Source organism: Lepisma saccharinum, chromosome 1, assembly GCF_977018435.1.
Source record: "Lepisma saccharinum chromosome 1, izLepSacc3.1, whole genome shotgun sequence".
Taxonomy (NCBI): domain Eukaryota; kingdom Metazoa; phylum Arthropoda; class Insecta; order Zygentoma; family Lepismatidae; genus Lepisma; species Lepisma saccharinum.
The window spans coordinates 25,768,893-25,788,521 of NC_139229.1; the positions used below are offsets into that span (position 1 = coordinate 25,768,893).

A 19,629-nucleotide genomic window follows, 5' to 3' on the forward strand; every position below is an offset into this window, starting at 1 on the left:
AAAACCCTTGGTGTCGGGATCTTAATAGGGGGTGTAGTTAGCTCAAGCTACTCGCTTATGCTGTATCTTCATATGCGGAGGTACCTAGATAAAACTTAATCTATACAACTCTTAAATGAATGGCAACTCACACATTTTAGGATAAATGACTAAAACTGCATCGGCAAGGTTAGCGTTCGAGAGAAAAGGATATTACCTGTCTCGTGTTCGAAGTGATGATCAATAAAAGTTCCAAAGTTAACTCTCACACACACACACACACTCACATCTGTCTCTTAAACTGTCGCTCATCGTCTCTGTACTACTCCCCCCAAACAACTTTTCAAACCAACGTTCACTTTCCAAACTGAAGACCGACTCTGTCGTCCAAGATCGAACTTGTATCCTTCCAAACCCAGACTCCACCTACTTTCTTCTCCTCATTCCACTTTACCTCTCCTGTAGCTGGAAATGCATTTTGCTGAAGTATATGCATTCTTTCCTATTCCCTACCTTCTACAAAGGTAAGTGTAACTCGTGAAATGAGAGGTACAGTACGAAATCATAAAAAGTATATAATTAAGACAAAAGTTTTCAGCACCTGGGGAGAGTACTGTAATTTTGATAAGCACTGAAATGTGTTGTCATGAATATCAAAGATGCACATGCTATGATGATGAGTAGGGGCATGCATATTTCGTTATTGACGAAAAAACGAAATTTGAAAAAACACATTGTAGTGTTAATTTTTCATGTTTTTGAAAGGTGTGAGGTGCATTTTGTGACCATATTTTGTCACGAAATAATGCGAAATGAACTGCAAAAAGCGAAATTAACTCAAACACGAAATTCAGGGTTTATTCACCGACGCGACACCTTCCGAGGTCTGAATTATCCTGAGAGTTATGCAAATCCCGGAAAATTGATTAATTCTGCTGTTAATATTGGAGAAGCAAAAATGGACTCCTTTACACAGAAATAAACTTAATACTCTGATAACTACATAAATGTGCTATTAGAAGTGAAATGTTAATTCTGTGGAATAAGTGTAGTTTTTAAATCAAATTTAGGATTATTTTCACAATTTTAAAACCAATATGTCTTTTTATATACCACTTTTCATCCATTTTTTCACCGCTATAACACCGATATTTTATTTTATTTACCGCTTTTGAACCCGAAATTGACCCAGTTTTTGTACCGAAATTTTGCCTTTTTATTTACCAAAAATATGTGCCTCTAATGATGAGCTACAGAGGTCCAGTTGATCTGAAAGGATACTCACATGGACCAATTACAATACTCCCACCAATACAGATGCCCATACTTGGAAACAAACAATTTGAAGTACTTCAAAATTAGTGATGGAACAGATTAATCAGTATTCTACCAGTATCAGCTGATATAGGCATATCGATGTATCAGTTTACTGGTAAAATTACAGATAATTTTAACGATCCGATATATATCTATAAGTATCTTTAAATTTAGTACAATATTCTGCCATTTTGTTATAATTTATATGAATATAAACATACAGTCTATATGCCCTACCTTTCTTAAAAGTAAATTGCTAATATGCAGCTTCTTTTGCATTGAAGTTTTCTGCTAAAACACATTTATTAAGGAGGTGAATGAACCATTTGGGATTTTATATTGGATCGGTAGAATATTGCGGTATCAGTAAATTTTATATCAGTACTTTATCAATATTGGCTAAAATTGCATATCGACCCATCCCTATTCCAAATATTTATAATTTTTAATATATAAGTTTCTAATTTGAGCTATAGCATATCAATCTACTAGTTTTGCTTAACATATTCGAATTTTCACACAAAGTAATTCTTTAATCACAAAACCAATGTCTCCCCACAATACATATTGGATAATTTTCAGGATATTAAGACTCCCAAAAAGTGTTGCATGGCATTGTTACGGACCCCACAAGATCACTGGCCTCTGGCAAAGTATCGGCCAGTATCAGTAGATTCATTTGAACAGACTCTCACACCAATTGTATCGGCATATGTTTTTTCGTTTGAATCGTTCATTTACAGCAAAGAGAGAGAGTTTTGTATCAGGTATGCATTAATTTGAATACCATCGGAATGGACACTGCTACTGAAAAACAAAACAGTTGCAAGTGGAAGCATTTTTTTAAAATTTGTGTATTAATCTATATACGATCTGTAAAAAAATATGATTAATAAATATTTACAGAAATCCATGTATTCCTTATGGACAAATAACTTCAAGTTACAGCTAATTAAATTCAAATTTAGACTTTCCCGAACGCAAACAAAATCTTCCTATCCTCTTTCGGTTCATGTGTTTTTCTACACCATTGGAAGTTTGATATTCCCAAGAGAACTAATAAAATAATACTCCCATGAGCATAATGTTAAGTTTCTCCTCCTCCTATAACCATTCAGCGCACAGACCTCTCTTTCTTTGCAGCAGGTAAAGGTTGGTGGGGGAGGGACAGTTTAGGGTCCTCTCATGGGGCTGCTCATGGAAAGTGTTCCTCGTGTCTTTAAGTCCACTTCATGCACAGATAGGGTAAACAGGAATGTACTTACAGTTTAAACTGGAATCTGAAAAACTGTGCAATGTGCCTCCACCAGGTATCGAACCTGGAACCACTTCAATTAAAAGGTGATGACATTATCACTATGCCATCGAGGAAGTCGCAGCTCCATTGCTCAAACCTCAGCTCCAACTCTCAAAATGTGAATTGAGGTAATGTTAATGTGCTTTCAAATTTAACATGCAATTATAATAAAATAATAATAGCCCATAGCTTGACAGCCCTAGGCCTGTCTCAACTGCCAGTCTCCCTCTCACAATCGTACCTAGAGATGTGGAGATCTTCAACCAGTAATGGGGTGATGTGGGGTCAGCACGTTGAACCCCCAGTAATTATAGGAGATTTCCGACAGGGTTACGCTACTCATTCATAGCTCCCCAATTTCCTCACGATGGTGGGTTGCCATCGGTACTATACACAGGCCAAAAACCTAGACTGAACCCAGGAGGACTCAAACCCATGCTGTCCCGCAGTCGGAGGCCAAAGCACAGCCCCTTAGACTCCACAGCCATGGAGGAGGACAACATGCAATTATAGACATATTTTAAAACCAGGCCAGTCTAACTTTTCGTATACACCGACACGGTATTCTTGTTTTCAGATATTTTGAAGCAGACTGAATGTGCGAGAACATGTGTACGTTTCAAACCTCATAAGCATCATCCTCTTCATCTTCATCTTCTTCATCAGCAACATTCTCTTCGTCTGACTCAGGATCCAAAAATGACCATCCTCCACTTTCGAAAAATCCTTCTGGGTCATCTGTAATTGTCTTCATAATTTTGGTCCAGTTTAGAGATTGTATACCTTCCGTATATCGAATATCACATGAACTGAAAAAAAATATTGGTAAATGATGAGTAAATATATGTATCATATGACCTTTACAAAATTGTGCTTTTAACTTAAGTGTTATCTAGACAAAAAAAGGTAATGCCCTGTAATCATACAGAACTACAAGCAAAATGTGAAATAAATATTTGGCTCAGATAATAAGCTGTTATTTTTTTCAAAATGTATAAATTTTTAGTAATTCCGTGTTTAAATGAGAAATGGGACTGAACTTCATTACAAGATTCACTTGAACATTACAGTAATCATATAAATGACTCTTACGAATATTTTACAATATCTTGCATATTCTGGCATTATTTTTTTAAAAATGAAAAGCAAATTTATTTAATATAACAACACCAAAATGCCATTTCATCAACCATATATGAATCAAAATACAGTCAGTTACTTCACAAATATTATTATATAAACTTATTATATTTTTAAAAAACAAGTGTTGCAAAATCTATTGAAAGGTTAGTGAAAATTTGAGGCTCAAATAGGTGTCAAGCCTGAGCCTTTGGCATTCCATGTAAATTCTCTAACACTAAGCTATAAGGTAAACCTCTGGCATCCCAGATTTACTACTTGGATCTATGTGCAATCTCTCCCCATTACAGGTATCAACTTGCTTAGATATGAAACAACTAGTGTCATCTTTCTGTAATGAAAGAACTACTTTAAATTGAATCATCTATTATGATTGCTTCTGTGTGTACAAATTTTTATTATTAATATCCAGTACTCTCCTCATGTTTTTCTTTTCACCTTCATATCTTGTATTATTTGAGTCTCATTCCCAGTAAATACAGGTGCGATCTTTATACAAATCATTGTCTGGGTCTGTTGACAGACGTGAACACAAGGAGTGCTGGGCACCCCCGAATGTGTTTTCAAAAAATATAAAATGTACAAACTATCATTAAAATAATGAAAATAATATCCATGTTTAAAAAAGTAAGCTATTTAATTTCATTTGGAATAAATTTTATATCGGTATTGGCCAAAATTTCACATTGGCCCATCCCTACTTTCTTTATTTAAATAATATAAATATCGTCATGATAGAAAACCTGTTCCAAAAGTGATAACAAATACCCAGACACTATAATGTTAAAATTTCATCTTCCTATACCTAATACTTTCTGTGGAAAAGGTATATGAAATTATGACAATTAGGCTAACATCGTCCTGATAGGCAATTGAAACTCCCCTTCAGGAACCCCCAAATAAATTAGCCTGAGCATGTCTGAATGTTGACCCCACTTCTTATCAGGACGTCTTGGAAATGTTTTTTCTCCAAACAAATGTTCTTGCACTTCCCAAACATTTTGCTAGCCAGGAATTGCCAGGACATACATCTCTCAGCCCCAACATGTGGAAGTTTCCTTATCTGATGGTATGTCTACCACTGGGTAACCAAAAGACCAGTTGATATGGATTAGGGTTGAATTTTGAGTAGTACAGTGTGAACCACATATTTGTCACTCGTTCACAGCTAGAGATATGCATTTTCAATATCCTTAGAATGGCCACATTGACACACGTTTATGGTTGATTGAAAAATCAAGATTTCGGTACAAATACTGGTCATATTTCAGGAACAAAGGTGGTATATAAAATGGCATTTTGGTGTTAAAATAGTGAATAAAATTCCAAATTTAATTTTAAAACTATACTTATGTACTACAAGTACAGAAAATAAAAATTTCCATCTAATAGCACAAGAATGTAATTATTGAAGTATTATTTGAAGGGATCTGGTGTAAAACATGGTAAGTGACATTTTCATCATTTTTGAGTTAGAAAGTGCATCGTGTAGTCAATCGTAAATGGAGTCTAATTGTACTCGTAGTGTTTTGCTTCATCAACAGATGACAGAGCTAGACGTGTTGCAAGTTATGGTATCTACAAGTTGTTTCATGTAAAGTACAGTAAGTAGCAAAGTTGGCAGCAAAACGGAGGTTACCGAGATGCAACGTGTGTCAGAGGAAAGTAGCTGACGTTATAGTTCATTGAATAAAATTATTAAAGACTTTCATTTTTTTATTACAAATTGTTAAGGTTGCGATAAAAAGTCTTGTCAAAATATTATTGAACGGGCATCATAAATCAGCTTGAATAAAGTGGTATCTGATCACTTATTTTGATAATGTGGTTGCATGTAAAGTACGCTACAACAATTCTTTGAACAACCCTCAAACAAATCGCATGTAGCACCACAGAAAAAAAATAATTAGAATGAAATATTGTGTTCGTAGGGTAGTAAACATAAAAGTGAATCATATATGCTGTAAATAGTTTAGACATTTATTTTAATTTGTAGCTCAGATTTTTTTGAAACATCAACCTTCAATATTTCGAAACCTGCATTTAACATGTTTAACACCCTTCATTTAAATTTATCCCTGTGCACGTTGATTTTCCATCTCAAATTTTGCAGATTTAATCAATGTTCCAGAATTTTGCATAACTGATAGCATAATTCTGTCTGGAGAAATTGTTCTGTTAGAAAATAAAATCTAAATTTCATGTCTTAAGGAGTTTACTTTGCTTTTCGTACTTGATTTTTGCACAGTTCTGTGACAAAATACGGGAGGAAAATGTTGCTCACATCTTTCAAAAACCTAAAAAAAATTAACACTTCACATAAAAAAGACTGTCCCCATCTATTGGAGATAAATTAAATATTGAAAAGGGAAGTATATATTAGTGTATTTACACCTCCTCAAAATTCCAACAAGCTTGTCAACTAGAAACTGTTAAATTACTATTATTATAATTTGATACTCACTTTAACCATTCCTTAACATGGTCCAGCATATTCATAGGTATGGCATTCACCATGGCCACCTTCTTGCTGTACTCCTTGAAGACAAACACCATGTCGAAGTTCTTCAAATGGAACTGAACACGTTCAAAGTGGACCAATTCAACTTCTTCCAAAGCGATACAGAATGGAGGCTGTCAGAATGCAAAATTGAGATACTCATTTGCCATATTTAATACATATTACTTCAATTAACTTTTAAAAACCTTAGTGTATACATTAGGGCAGAGCCGATACCACTTTGAACCGATACCAATGTCGTATACTCTCAACGATTCCCACCGATGCTTGAAAACTGTAATAATTAAGTTATTCAAAATATATTTTAATCTTAGTGTGTAACTATTCCATAATTATATGAATCAATTTACCAAGAGCTGAAGGGTGCAGAATGGCCACCCGTGTCGATGCTGCCAAAAATTTTAAATCAATCAATTTACCAAGATTTTTGCTTCAAAATATTTTAGAATTACATCATAATAACATATGGTTAAAAAATTGCACACACTGAACACTGGCACACCATTTGAGCTGTGTAGGATCGTATGTCTACCAGTTATGTAGTGTGAAGAGCAAGAGAAGGTTCGTGTAAAAACAAGTCAGTATGGAGCTGAAAGAAGACAACCATCGGAAAATGATCGTGTAATATTGGACAGAGAATCGTGATGTTCAAAAGTCCGAGTTTGTGAAAAATTTTAAACGTGTTGGATTTTTCCGTCGTATGGTTTATAATATTGTGTCACTATGATCCTGGAACTGCTGCTTTGCCCAATCCAGTGCGTTTTGCTGCCAAAACCAAATTTCCACACAAGGTGTTGATATGGCTTGCCATGAGTGAGAAAGGACTGTCGAAACCTGTTTTTCTAGGCTGGCCTTGCACTCAACGCGGAACGGTATGTAAAGTTCTGTTTGCCTAAAGTGAAGCAGTTTATCAATGAATATCATCATGGGGACAATGTTGTTTTTTGGCCAGGTTTAGCCAGCTACCATTACGCTTCACAAAGTCCTGCGGCCATGGAGCACTTAGGTATCCCTTACATATCTAAAGAACAGAATCCCCCTAATGTTCCCCAACTGTGGCCCATTGAAGATTTCTGGGCAAATTTAAAGCGGATGGTGTATGCCAATAATTATAAACCACGAACCGTTGCAACCCTCAACAAATGAATCTGCAGATGCTTGCGCGATGTTGATACTTCAACATTTGCTCCATCTATGCAGAAAGTGACCCAAATTGTCACAAGGCCAGCAGACTCAGTGTGAATGTGTTTGCTCATTGATGTTCAGATACCACCCTTGTATACCAACCAGCACATGAAATACATGTGTGCATTTTTGCCCTTGACCACAGCGTTTTTTTTTGTGCATTTTTTTTTCACCATATGTTATTAAATTACATGATATTTTATGACAAAATTTAGTTTTTTAAACACAAAACTGGTGTGAAATTAAAAGAACTCAAATTTTGCATAATTTCCACAATAATTACACTCCGCGACATGGTCGCGTGGCATTTTTGAGGACTCTGTGAAAGATCAAAATGCCGGAAAAGTATGGGCAAATAAATTGCAACCGATACTTTCCAATATCGATACCACTGGCATCAGCATTGGTATCGGCTCAGCATATCATTTCCATTAAAACTCTTGAGATTGAATTAAAACCATTTTCTCCCTTGAAATTACAGAGATGCTAAAAAGAAAAGAATATACTCCATAGCTTGAGAGTGGTTTCAGTACACTGTACATATAACATATATTATACTTATATCTTTATTATTTTGTGTTATGTCTCTTCATCTTTAAACTACTAGTTTCAACTAGGATGAAGGACGATTAGATGAAATTGACAAAGAGACACTTCACCAAAAAACATTCAGATTCAGAGTTGGAAAGTAATGTGGCCTAGTAACTTGTTTTACTTGGTGGCATTACACTTTCTTAATAACTGTGTTAGTATTGCATCCCTGTACACAAATTATGGTAATGTTATCAGAGAACGGATTTATTATGTAAATACATATTTATGTATGAAGCTGAAATCAGTTATATTTCGCATTATCTTTGTGTATCATGGCATGTAGACTCAAAAAAATTCAGTGTTTATTTTCCATATTTGTACATATATTAGGTTTTGGTTCATATTTTACATATTTTAGTTATTTTTACATATTATTTCTGTATTTCAGGGCATTTCTCAACATATACTCTACATGTCCCCTTGTGACCGAAAGAGTTGGGTGAATTTCTTATGAGTAACTGACATTTGATATGCACTACCATTACCTCTTGCGATATTGAAAGCAGTTTTAGTCAATGTAAATACATCTTAAGAGACAACAGAAGAAAATTTCTGTTTGAACACTTACAACAAAATTTTGTTATTCATTGTTTTGAAAACAGAAAATGAAAACACATTTTGTGTTCTTTTTTTCAATTAATGTAAATGTAAGTGTACTGTGTTTTATGTAGCTAATGTAGTGTTTTATATTATTAAAAATGTAAATTTTTACAATTTTAAGTCCATATTTAACTCCATATTTTGGCAAAAATAACTAAACATGTATTTACATATTTAGCACATTTTTACTACATAGAAATACGTTCCCTGGTTATGAGGTTACCTTTTCAAATTTAAGGTATGTGTTACAGACACAACAAACAAAAAAAAAACTTTGGCCAAAAGCCTTCATGCACCTTTCCCTCGATCGTTCAACTTGGGCCATAAGGAAGCATGTTCCACTCTACCCCTCCCCTCCACACGCAAATCCGATGCACATGATCATACGTACATGCAGGGCTAGAAAAATACAGAGCACTCGGTCGCCATGGCACCTGGAAATTTTCACCTGGTGCATGAATTTTTAAATTCAGTTCTAAAAAAATATATATATTTTAAATACATTGAGTTCGCTTATGAAATTTTTCATTACCTTCTTTTAAAGAAACTAGTACACATGTTGCATCTAAAGATATCAGTTTGGAGGTTTCGCGGAGATAGGTAATTAACTCTGATACACTTAATATTCATTTTTCCGCGAAAGTTTTTTTCAGCGATCGATTTCGCCACTCGTCTGGTGGCTTCAGTTCATGCCTGACGAAGCCACCAGACGAGTGGCGAAATCGATCGCTGAAAAAAACTTTCGCGGAAAAATGAATAGTAAGTGCATCAGAGTTAGTATACATGTGTTTTTGAATGTTTGTGTGTTTTCCGTATTACCTGTATCATCAATCAAAATAATAAACATGCCATTATAAATTTTTGCAGTGTTGCTAGTTGAATTTTAAAATCTACAATGATATGGTAGTCGGCCATATATTAGAATGTACTGCATAGTTATTCATGCTGTTGCCTGTAGAGTCTTTGTTAGGAAGGTAACTCCGATGCAAAAATTAATTACTTTTAATCCAATCTTGTATTAATTAAATTAAATGTTGAAGATCACATTTCAAAATATGAACCTTTATGTTAGATGGATTCATTACTTTCTTAGACCATTTTCGCCCCAAAAAAAAGAAAAGGTTCTGAGAAAAAGGGGCTGTCACCTGAATTATTTCAAGTTTTTTCTACCCCTGCATATATCTACAATCTACAGAGTGGTCCAAAAGTCGCAGTACAGCCTATTATTTCAGAAGTTGTAAGGAAAATTAAACATTTGAATCCACCAATATAAATTGGATATGAGGGCCCATCTTTTGGGGCATAACACAACAATGGCCGCCATTTTGAAATCTGCCATTTTGAATTGCCGTCCATTTTTTTAAATGGAAAGAGGGTCATGTGGGGTATCAAAACACATTAAAATTTTGTAAGGAATTCTTTTCTGGAAATCAGATTTCACATAACTGTTACAGTGTAGGCGTTATTGTCATCCAAAAGTCTGAAAACCTTATTCTATTGCAGGTGACATACGATGACATTGACGAAGCGAGAGCGAATTGAGGTGATCCTGATATCTGAGGAATGAAGCAGTCGAGTCGTTGCAGCAGATTTCAACAGGTGCCACCCAGAGACACCACCGATTTCGCATAACACTGTTGCATGTCTCCTATCCAAATTCAAGGAAACTGGAAATGTGTCCGACAGGCTACGTAGTGGGCGTCCCAAATCTTCCACTTGATGAGAAAACCTTGACGATGGTCTTGGCTGTCTTTGCGAAGAGCCCACAACGCAGCAGTCGCGTCTTGCAAGTGAAATTGGTGTTATTCATTCCTCCATTATGCGTATTCTTCATAGCAACAAATGGCACCCATTTAAGATCCAAATGCTGCAAAAAACCTTCTGAGGATGACCCAGACAGACGTGTCGATCTCCGTACGTCGGCATTACGTCAACATCAGAACAACCCTACGTTCCCACAGAGTATCCTATTCAGTGACGAGGCAATGTTTTATGTCAGTGTCGAAGTGAACCAGCAGAATCACCGTTATTGGTGTGACGAAAATCCCCACTGGATTGACCCATCCAATGTTGTTGGAGATGTTAAAATCTTGGTGGTGTGTGGGATATGGGGCACAATGTGGTTGGACCAATCTTCATCAATGGAACCTTTAATTCAGAGCGGTACTTGGACATGCTGAGAGACACTGTCTATCCATCCCTTTTAAATGAAGATGGTACATACCCTTCCTTTTTCCAACAAGATTGTGTTCTGCCACACTATGGGCTAATTGTTCGTCAGTGGCTCGATGTCCAGTTGCCTGGGCAATGGATTGATCGGCGTGGCCCAGTGGAATGGCCACCAAGATCACCCAACCTCACACCTATGGACTTTTATTTGTGGGGTCATTTGAAGCAACTCGTTTACGCACAGAAAATTCGTGATGTTCACCATCTGCAACAAAGAATTACGCTGTGCTGCAGTGAAATCGCACCAGAAGTGCTTCTGCAAGTGTATGCTGACTGGATTACGCGACTGGAGTTATGCATTCAACAAGACGGTCGGCATATTGAACACATTATTTAGCCCTCCAGTGTCAACTTTGGATGCCAATAATGCCTACACCGTAACAGTTATGTGAAATCTGATTCCAGAAATGAATTCCTGGCAAAATTTTAATGTGTTTTGATACCCCATATGACCCCCTTCCCATTTAAAAAATGGACGGCAATTCAAAATGGTGGCCATTGTTGTGTTATGCCCCCAAAAGATGGGCCCTCATACCCAATTTACATTGGTGTATTCAAATGTTTCATTTTTCTTACAACTTCTGAAATAATAGGCTGTACTGTGACTTTTGGACATACAGCCATAATTTTTCTTGTTAAAATACAGAACTGCACACTAAACTTAGTCTAACGGAGCTTTCATACTGAAGCGGCAAGTGGCATGTGTTGCTTGGAACCAAACGTTGCAAACTTCTGAACCGAAACAACATGACAAGCTGCACATGTCACTTGCATGTTGGACTGGACAGTTTTCTCAATTGCGTGCATTGTTATGCCATGGTCTGTTGTTCATGCATGCCCAGTGAATACTATCTTACACAGTGGAAGGCCCATGTCGCTTGTCACTTTAGTGTGAAAGCTTCCTGAGGATGAGGAAAACTTACCCATTCTGTGAGATTCACGAGAGCACCGCTGGTTGGCTGCAAGAGCACAGTACTTCTGAAAGGCGCACCGGGGAAGCCCAGCTCTCTGAATGGAGTGTCAAATTCCACCTCCTGCTTCGTCATTGTTTCCACCTGATTAAGAGAAGAATGAAGACTTAAGACACACACTTAAACACTTATCGCTACTTTCCAGAATCCAAACAATGTGCAGGCAGATGCATCAATGATTCATATTTCAGCATTCTGGAATTGACCAACCTGTAGAGACGGTGATGGTGATGCATCAAAATAGCGTCTGCTTTGAAACTGGCAGAAACAGATCAACTGGAATTCTATTGGTCAGGTTTATGTTTTTCACTTTGCTTTTCTGCTACGTTTGGCTAATCGTGAAGATGAGGATGAGTGGTGATATGATGAAATTTATGAATGAACGCTCACAAAGACTGGGGTTTCGAACCTGGGACTCCTGGTATCATAGTGTGCTGTGAAAACCATTCCACCATCGAGGTCAGTGGGAACTCTATTGGTGCTGGTCAATATAGGCATATTGTTATGGTTTAGCCACAATACGTTCATTATGCAGAGAATAGCCTGTGTCATAAGTGCCAAAAGTGGATTTAATTTCGTAACAGCTATTGTCATATTCTGCCTATCTCACATGAATCTACACATATTGTCGGTCGGATGACATAACGATGTAACTCAATTTTTTGCTACATTGAGTTACTGACATATTTGTGGTCATACCGGTGCCTTATATCACCTGACGAAGCGGAGTAGCTCAAATCCAATTAATAAGGAACTTATGGATATTTTTTTTTTAATTTGGTGTATCTCAATTTGTTAAAGAATTTGGTATGACATAGTGACGTATCTTGACTTATGTTGTTATGTCAGGCAAAGTAAATCCAACACTGTATTACAAGTTGGCGTATCTAGTTTTGTTTGCAGTAGCAAAATGAAACAGAAGAAAATTTGCATAAAAGAGAAAAAGAAAGTAATGCACAAATATATATTCAATGTTTACAAATTGGTGGTCACAATCTAACAATAGACAAAGGATAATGAAAGCAAGAGGTAAAATGAACATTGATACCTTTTGTTGAAGGAATGTCAAATGTTTCCTAATACAGAAATATATTGGACTGTTCATAAGTTGGAAATATCACAATTCAACAATAGCGGCAGTATACAAACTAAATAAGCATTGTTCGTAAGCTTTATTAGGCAATATCTGACAACTGATTAATTTAACTACTTGCGTGAGGTCAGACTGCCTCCATCAGGTTGAATGATGATTACATGAAAATAATGTTGAATGATGATTACATGAAAATAATGAAGGAACATACACAAAGGAAAACTCACGCCCACACCAGGACTCAAACCTGGGGCCATCCAACGTGCTTGACTATGAAGGCAGCTGCATCATGTAATTGCTACAACATGCACATGACAAAATTAATTTACATTTTGCAAAAGAGAGCATACCTTCTCACAGAAGCTCTTGAAAGCAGTCTTAAGTTTGTGTCTCAATTCCCTTTCTGATTGTTCCGCAGCCAGATCATCTCGATCGTGCATGTGCTGATGTTTCCCAAGATCTGTTGTAATTTCACCAACCTCTGTATAGAATTGAACATCCAAGTGCTTCTTCTTCCCAAACATGATAGCATGCTGCAAACAATGTATAGACATGAGTTACTTTCAATCATACAACTGATACAAAATACACTCTCAGAAAATTTGCACTGTGTTTATTTAACAAATAGCCCCCTGCATTTTGTAGTCATGGATACTTCTGGGTTTAACAACTTTATTGACTTTTAATGGGATTATCACAACCCATACCTGTACATGACTTAGCCATGCCTTGAAGGCATGAGAGAGGAGGGGGGGTCGTATGAAGGCAGAGCTCCACACGTTTTAGATTGCCACCCCAGCTGGAGTTGATGTGATCAGCCCCATGCTCCAACTATCTTTATTCCTCCTCTATGGTACCCACTGAGGTAAAATTAGTTTTAAATAGTAATTACAGACACTTAATTGCATTATATGAATATATTTTGAGCAATCATATGACCAAAATTATTATAACTATTGCACAAATGTGGAACTCTGAACTTAGCCGAACCATTTTCAAATGTTATTATGACAATGTATTAATTTTATTGTCATAATAGCACCAATTAATTGGTACTCTATGACAGGGTGCCTACCCCATGGCCCAGATAAAATCCAATAAAATTTCAGGTTATCAAAGTGACTTTTCCCTCCCCGATGACATGGTGGTAATGTGCCTCCACCGGGTATCAAACCTGGGACCCTCTGATTACAAATGACGATGTTACCACTATGCCATCGGGAGAAGTTGCATTTGTTGTTGACCTCTGAAAGCAGTGAAAGTGAATCTGAATTGGAAAAAGAAGAAGCGAGTGATGAAATGCGATTTTGCTATTTAAAAAGCCCTCCATTTTCCAGTAGTGAGTTGCCCATAAAATGGCACACTTAAGGGGTTAAAACAAATTATATCAAATATCAAGGTGAATTTTTGCAAATAAATACCTTCATGTGGAAATGTAGAAGAATAATCATCTCCCCATCACATGGCTGGAAAAAAGCATTCCTAATGTTGTTGTACAAAATATCGACTTTATCACCACGGACAGATGTGTAGCGGAACCCATTCATATGGGCTTCCAGAGATCCTGCAAAGATAAACAAACGAATTTGTGAGATTTCTATCTTTAACGAAAAGCCCTATGGACCGAGAGAAGACTGTAACTTCTCCAACAACAAGACCAAATTCACACATAATTTAGTTTTTCCTAGGGTAAGTTACCTAATTCAAGGTAAAAGTTTCTCTCAAATTCCCTTAGCCATGAAACTTCTTCCCTCGATTGAGAGCTCCCAAAGTTGGATTGCATTTTTAACGAAATTTTTCTTGGTTCATAACTTTATGATGTTCTGAACGTCTTAGCACAATAATTCCTCAACATTTCATTTTGTCTCAATGAGAGAGAGAATTTCATGATCAGCACATAAAAAAAAAACTGTTACTAACATCTCCCAGCTATCAGCAAAAACAAAATAACCACCAAGCATTCCACAAAAAATTGTCACCATCCTTCAGCATTCCCTGTCTCTGGCGAGGTGGCATAGAAGTCAAGCGTCTCCATTTTTCCCTGGTCTTCCACCACTCCTTCCTTTCCACGGTGTTCCACTCTTGTCCTCTTCTCCTAACACTCTCCGCTATCTGCTCTTTTCACAAATATCTTGGTCTCCCCCTTGGTCTTATTCCCACTCCTTGTGCATGGTAAGATCTTACTGGTAGTCTTTCCGCATCCATCCTCTTCATGTGTCCAAACCACCTTCACTGTGGCTGATCTATCCTGTCCTAAAGCTTCACCACACCCACTGCTTGTGGGATCTCCTCATTCCTTATTCTATCCCTGCTAGTCTTCCTCAATATACTCCTTAAATATTTCATCTCCATGCCTGCATCTTTCTTTTGTCTCTTGTCATTTGTCCAAGTCTCTGCTCCATACATAATTATTGGCACATAGTATGCGTTGTATATTACCTTCTTGCATTTCATAGTTACGTCCCTGTTCCATATTAATCTTCAAAGACTGTGATATAGTCCACCACCCATTTGTCCTCTTCTGTTTACCTCCTCATCTATTCTCCCACATCTCTCAATTATGCTTTCTAGATATTTGAAGCTCTCCACAACCCTCCCATTCTTCAGTGTCCATCTATCTTTTTTTCTTGGTTCATTTCTCAATCTTTGTTATTTGCCCCTCACTTTTTTCTACACTGATTTTCATTCCTACTCTTCTGATTTCCTCATTCCAACTATCAAGCTGTCAATGTACTTCTTCCCTGTTCCCCCAGATTACTAAGCCATCAGCAAACAACAGGGCCTTTATCTCTTCCTCTCCTATCTTCTTCCCCACCTCTTCGTTAATTGCATCCATAAAAATTATTAAGAGCAGTGGGGAAAGAACACTTCCCTGTTTTAGTCCATTTCTTATACTGAACCACTCTGTTCTTCCCACTGGTGTCTTCACACAGCTCTGGTTGGGCATGTATGTTCTCTGCACACTACACACTATCTCTTCCTTGACTACTTTCTCTCTTAGAGCCTTCCAAATCTTTGTTCTGTCCATGCTATTGTATGCCTTTTGTATATCTAGGAATGCCATAATCAAATCATTTCCATACTCATAGGGCCTTTCCTGCATTTGCCTAATGGTGAATATCAGATCTACTGTTGATCTGTCTCTTCTAAATCCATACTGTTCCTCTCTCATGTTCAGCTCTGTTACTTCCCTTATTCTTTTATCTAATATTTTCTCATACATTTTTGTTGAGTGGCACATAAGTGTTATTCCTCTGTAGTTTTTACATTCCTTTCTGTCCCCCTTCTTGAATATGGGAACTATTAGTCCCCTTGTCCAATCTCTTGGCACTTCTCTCTCTCTCTCTCTCTCGCCACACTGTTTTCAACACACAGTACAGCCACTGCACACCAATCACTACTGCTCGTGGTATCATTTTCACTGGCACTTCATCTACTCCAGGTGCTCTACCTCTATTCATTCTCTACAGTGCTTCCTCCACTTCCTCCATGTGAGATTCATTTTTCTTTCCCTTTCACTTTTTCATTTTCACTTCCTTTTTTCACATTCAGCAATTTCTCGAAATGATTTCTCCACATTCTCCTCATTTCTTCATCCTCTTCTACAACGTTTCCCCTTTCCTACTCCATGTAAAAAACAAAAATGAATTAATCTGAAAATTATTTGTGTTTTTAATTTGCATTAAGGTTTAAATGTTTGCAAATGCACACCAACAAAAATAACAAATGAAGTCCAATTTTGCTACATTTTAAAGCATCACATACGTAACACATTTTCGTTAATGCTTTTCATGAATTCAAGCTACGTCATCATATTCAAGTTTTTTTACATTTGTTAGCAGGCACTTCAAAAATTCTTCATAATTCTATAAAATCAGTTCATTATGAATATTTTAATCCAACCTTAACCTTTCAGTTTGTGTGTGAAATGTCACACGTAATGCTGAAATGCCCCAGATATACTATTCATTCTGCAGTAAAAAAAGGTATACAGTACATGAAATTAGTTGATTTGATTTGAATTTAAAATTTTGGGTGTGTCAGCACTTAGGCTATTTTGCACCCGTCACATTATACAGGGTCCAGCCCCTTATCGTAACTAAAATAACATAATTGAAATAAAATTAGTTATATGCTATAATAACCTATGTATATAAAAATGGATGTATGTGTGTATATATGTACGTACGCATAACTCTCGAACCAATGGAGTAATTTCAACCAAACTTGGTACACATGTGACTTGCAATCTGGAAAGAAATACTGTGGGGGTAAGACACCCCTGGCACTCTAGGGGTGGGGGTGGGAAGGGGGGGTGGAATGTAAAAATAATCGAAAAAGACAGATATTAATGTGGAATACATAGTTTTCAAGGCCGCTAAGATTAATTGTGATACTACAAATGCCGTTCAACTCCAACTTCATCACCTATCGGCATGGGGGGTGAGAGGGGGTGAAAAATAAAATGTCAAAAATGACCTACATTAGTGCCGAATCCATAGTTTTCGGAGTCGCTAAATTCTTTGGTGAACCCACCCTTGAGCAAGTAACACTATAGTTAGAATTCATTATTTTCCTGTCTAATAGGAGATTGGGATAAATAAATACCCAGGCAACGACGGGCAATCAGCTTGTAAATAATAACAACCCGTGGAGCAACAGCCCATTGAGGGGACGGGACTACCTACAGACTGCCGGCCTCACTCCCACCTGATTCTATGCTCTCTCTCACCCGAGATGAGAGATCATGCAAACAATTACGGGGTGACGTATGGTCAGCACGACGAACCCTCAGTCGTTGTTGTTGGTTTTCATGAACGGGTTACGCTACTCCTTCATAGATCCCCAATTTCGTCATGATGGTGGGTGGCCACTGGTTCCATATACGAGTACAAGCCGAAAACTCAGGAGAAAAGTTGTTATGCTTTCCCTGGCAGACTCAAACCTGCATGCAGCTCAAAGCATGATGCCTTACACCAGACTGCTACAGTGCAGGAAATTTACATGCAACCTAGATTATATTCCCAGATTTTAAAATATTACCTGTCATTCGCTTCGACACAATGTTCGGCCTTATGTACAAGTCCTTCAGTTTAGGATTTCCTTTGTTCTGACTGAGAAGGAGGGTATCTTGCTTCACCAGATCTTCCTTCTCCCTTTCTTCCGCTTCCCGAGTCTTGAATTTCTTCTGCACCTCTTTGATAAGCCTGAAGGCAGTGTTCAAATTTGAAGATGGGGCAGAGAGCTCACCAGGTTCCTTGACATTTGTACTCCGGTATGTCCTACGAGAAAAGAAATCTGAGGTCAAAGAGATGAAATTCTATTTACAGTAGGGATGGGCCAATATGAAATTTTGGCCGATACCGATAAAGTACAGATATAAAATTTACCAATACCGATAACCGATATTCTACCGATCCGATATAAAGTTAGAAATGGTCCTTGAAGGACCTGAAATGTTCATTGATCTCCTTAATAAAAGTGTGTTTCGAGGTGACAACAGTGCAAAAGAAGTTGAATATTTAGACAATTACTTTTTAGAAAGTAGGGCATCGAGATTATCCATAAAAATTACAAGAAAATGGCACAATTTTGCACTAAATTATAAGATATTTATTGATATATCGGATTGGTAAAATAATAGGTAATTTTACCAATAAACCGATACGCCTATATCAGCCGATACCGATAGACCGATTAATCAGTCCCATCCCTAATTTACAGGAAAAAGATAAAATAATTGGACTTAGCATGTTTCCATTTTTTTTAAATTTATTAATTAGCATGAAATTGATGAAGGTGACACAGGTGGCAAGACCAAGACCGTTGGTGCAAGATTGTGTTTGAGACCTGCAGTCAATCTGTTTGGTTACAACTAGAGCCCGAAGTTTGGCAAAATGTTTTGTCTTTTTTCCTGCAGCATTTATCAATATTTTTTTTATATACATTCTTTACGTTGTTGCTACGGTTTTAGAAGCTTTTTCCTTTTTGCTTATTTTGTACGCTACTGCCTATTTCTAATTTTAATGTCTTTTTCGCCATTTTCAATGATTTTTTTGAAATTTTGTTGCTATTTTTAAAAATTGTATAAAACTTACTTTTCTATAAGAAACTTTATATATTAGCATATTATGATGTTGCCACAGACAATCACAAAGCCGGAAAACACTTATAACATTCATGAGTGTCTTCAAGGAATCGCAGCAGCTGATTGAAGTGCGAGAGAAAAGAGGTTAGATGTTGCAGGAAAGTGCAAATGTGGACTCGGAAAATTTGAAAACAATTTGTGATATTCATCAAGGTGGAAATTATTGTCTTTGCAATATGAATCCAGCTACAATAGCCTGTTTCATGTATGCTCCAATTACTTCTGTCGAAGTAGAGAACTCATTTTCTGTTATGAAAAAGCATTCAGACAGAATGAATTTCGAAAACTTTAAAAAAAGGGGGGAAAGTGGTTATGTGCAATCAAGGCAACCAAGGAAAGTTAAAATTTTATTTTCATGTAGACATTAACTTTTAGAATGAAATTACAGATGTAGGTAGGTGACTTGTAATTTTCGACTTTATTACTTTTATTGTTCCTATTTTTTGCTTCGGTGCCTATTTTCCACATTATAAATGCCTTTTCTGCTTGCCTATTTTAACCAAAAGAAATGCCTGAACTTCCAGTCTCCAGTACAATACCCACTATGGCTTAAAC

General features: G+C 36.9%; 1 protein-coding gene across 2 annotated transcripts in view; it reads right to left on the reverse strand.

Annotated features, from left to right (window-relative positions):
• dre4 (SPT16 homolog, facilitates chromatin remodeling subunit dre4) overlaps positions 1-19,629 on the reverse strand; it is a 72,811-nt gene that overhangs the window by 21,437 nt on the left and 31,745 nt on the right. For both annotated transcript variants that reach the window (XM_083129733.1, XM_083129728.1), the window contains exons 13-18: positions 17,970-18,208; positions 14,348-14,490; positions 13,277-13,459; positions 11,786-11,917; positions 6,198-6,367; positions 3,219-3,402 (exon numbers count right to left, since the gene is read on the reverse strand). In XM_083129733.1, coding sequence (XP_082985859.1) covers positions 3,219-3,402; positions 6,198-6,367; positions 11,786-11,917; positions 13,277-13,459; positions 14,348-14,490; positions 17,970-18,208 — 1,051 coding nt within the window. The remainder of the gene's footprint in view (positions 1-3,218; positions 3,403-6,197; positions 6,368-11,785; positions 11,918-13,276; positions 13,460-14,347; positions 14,491-17,969; positions 18,209-19,629) is intronic.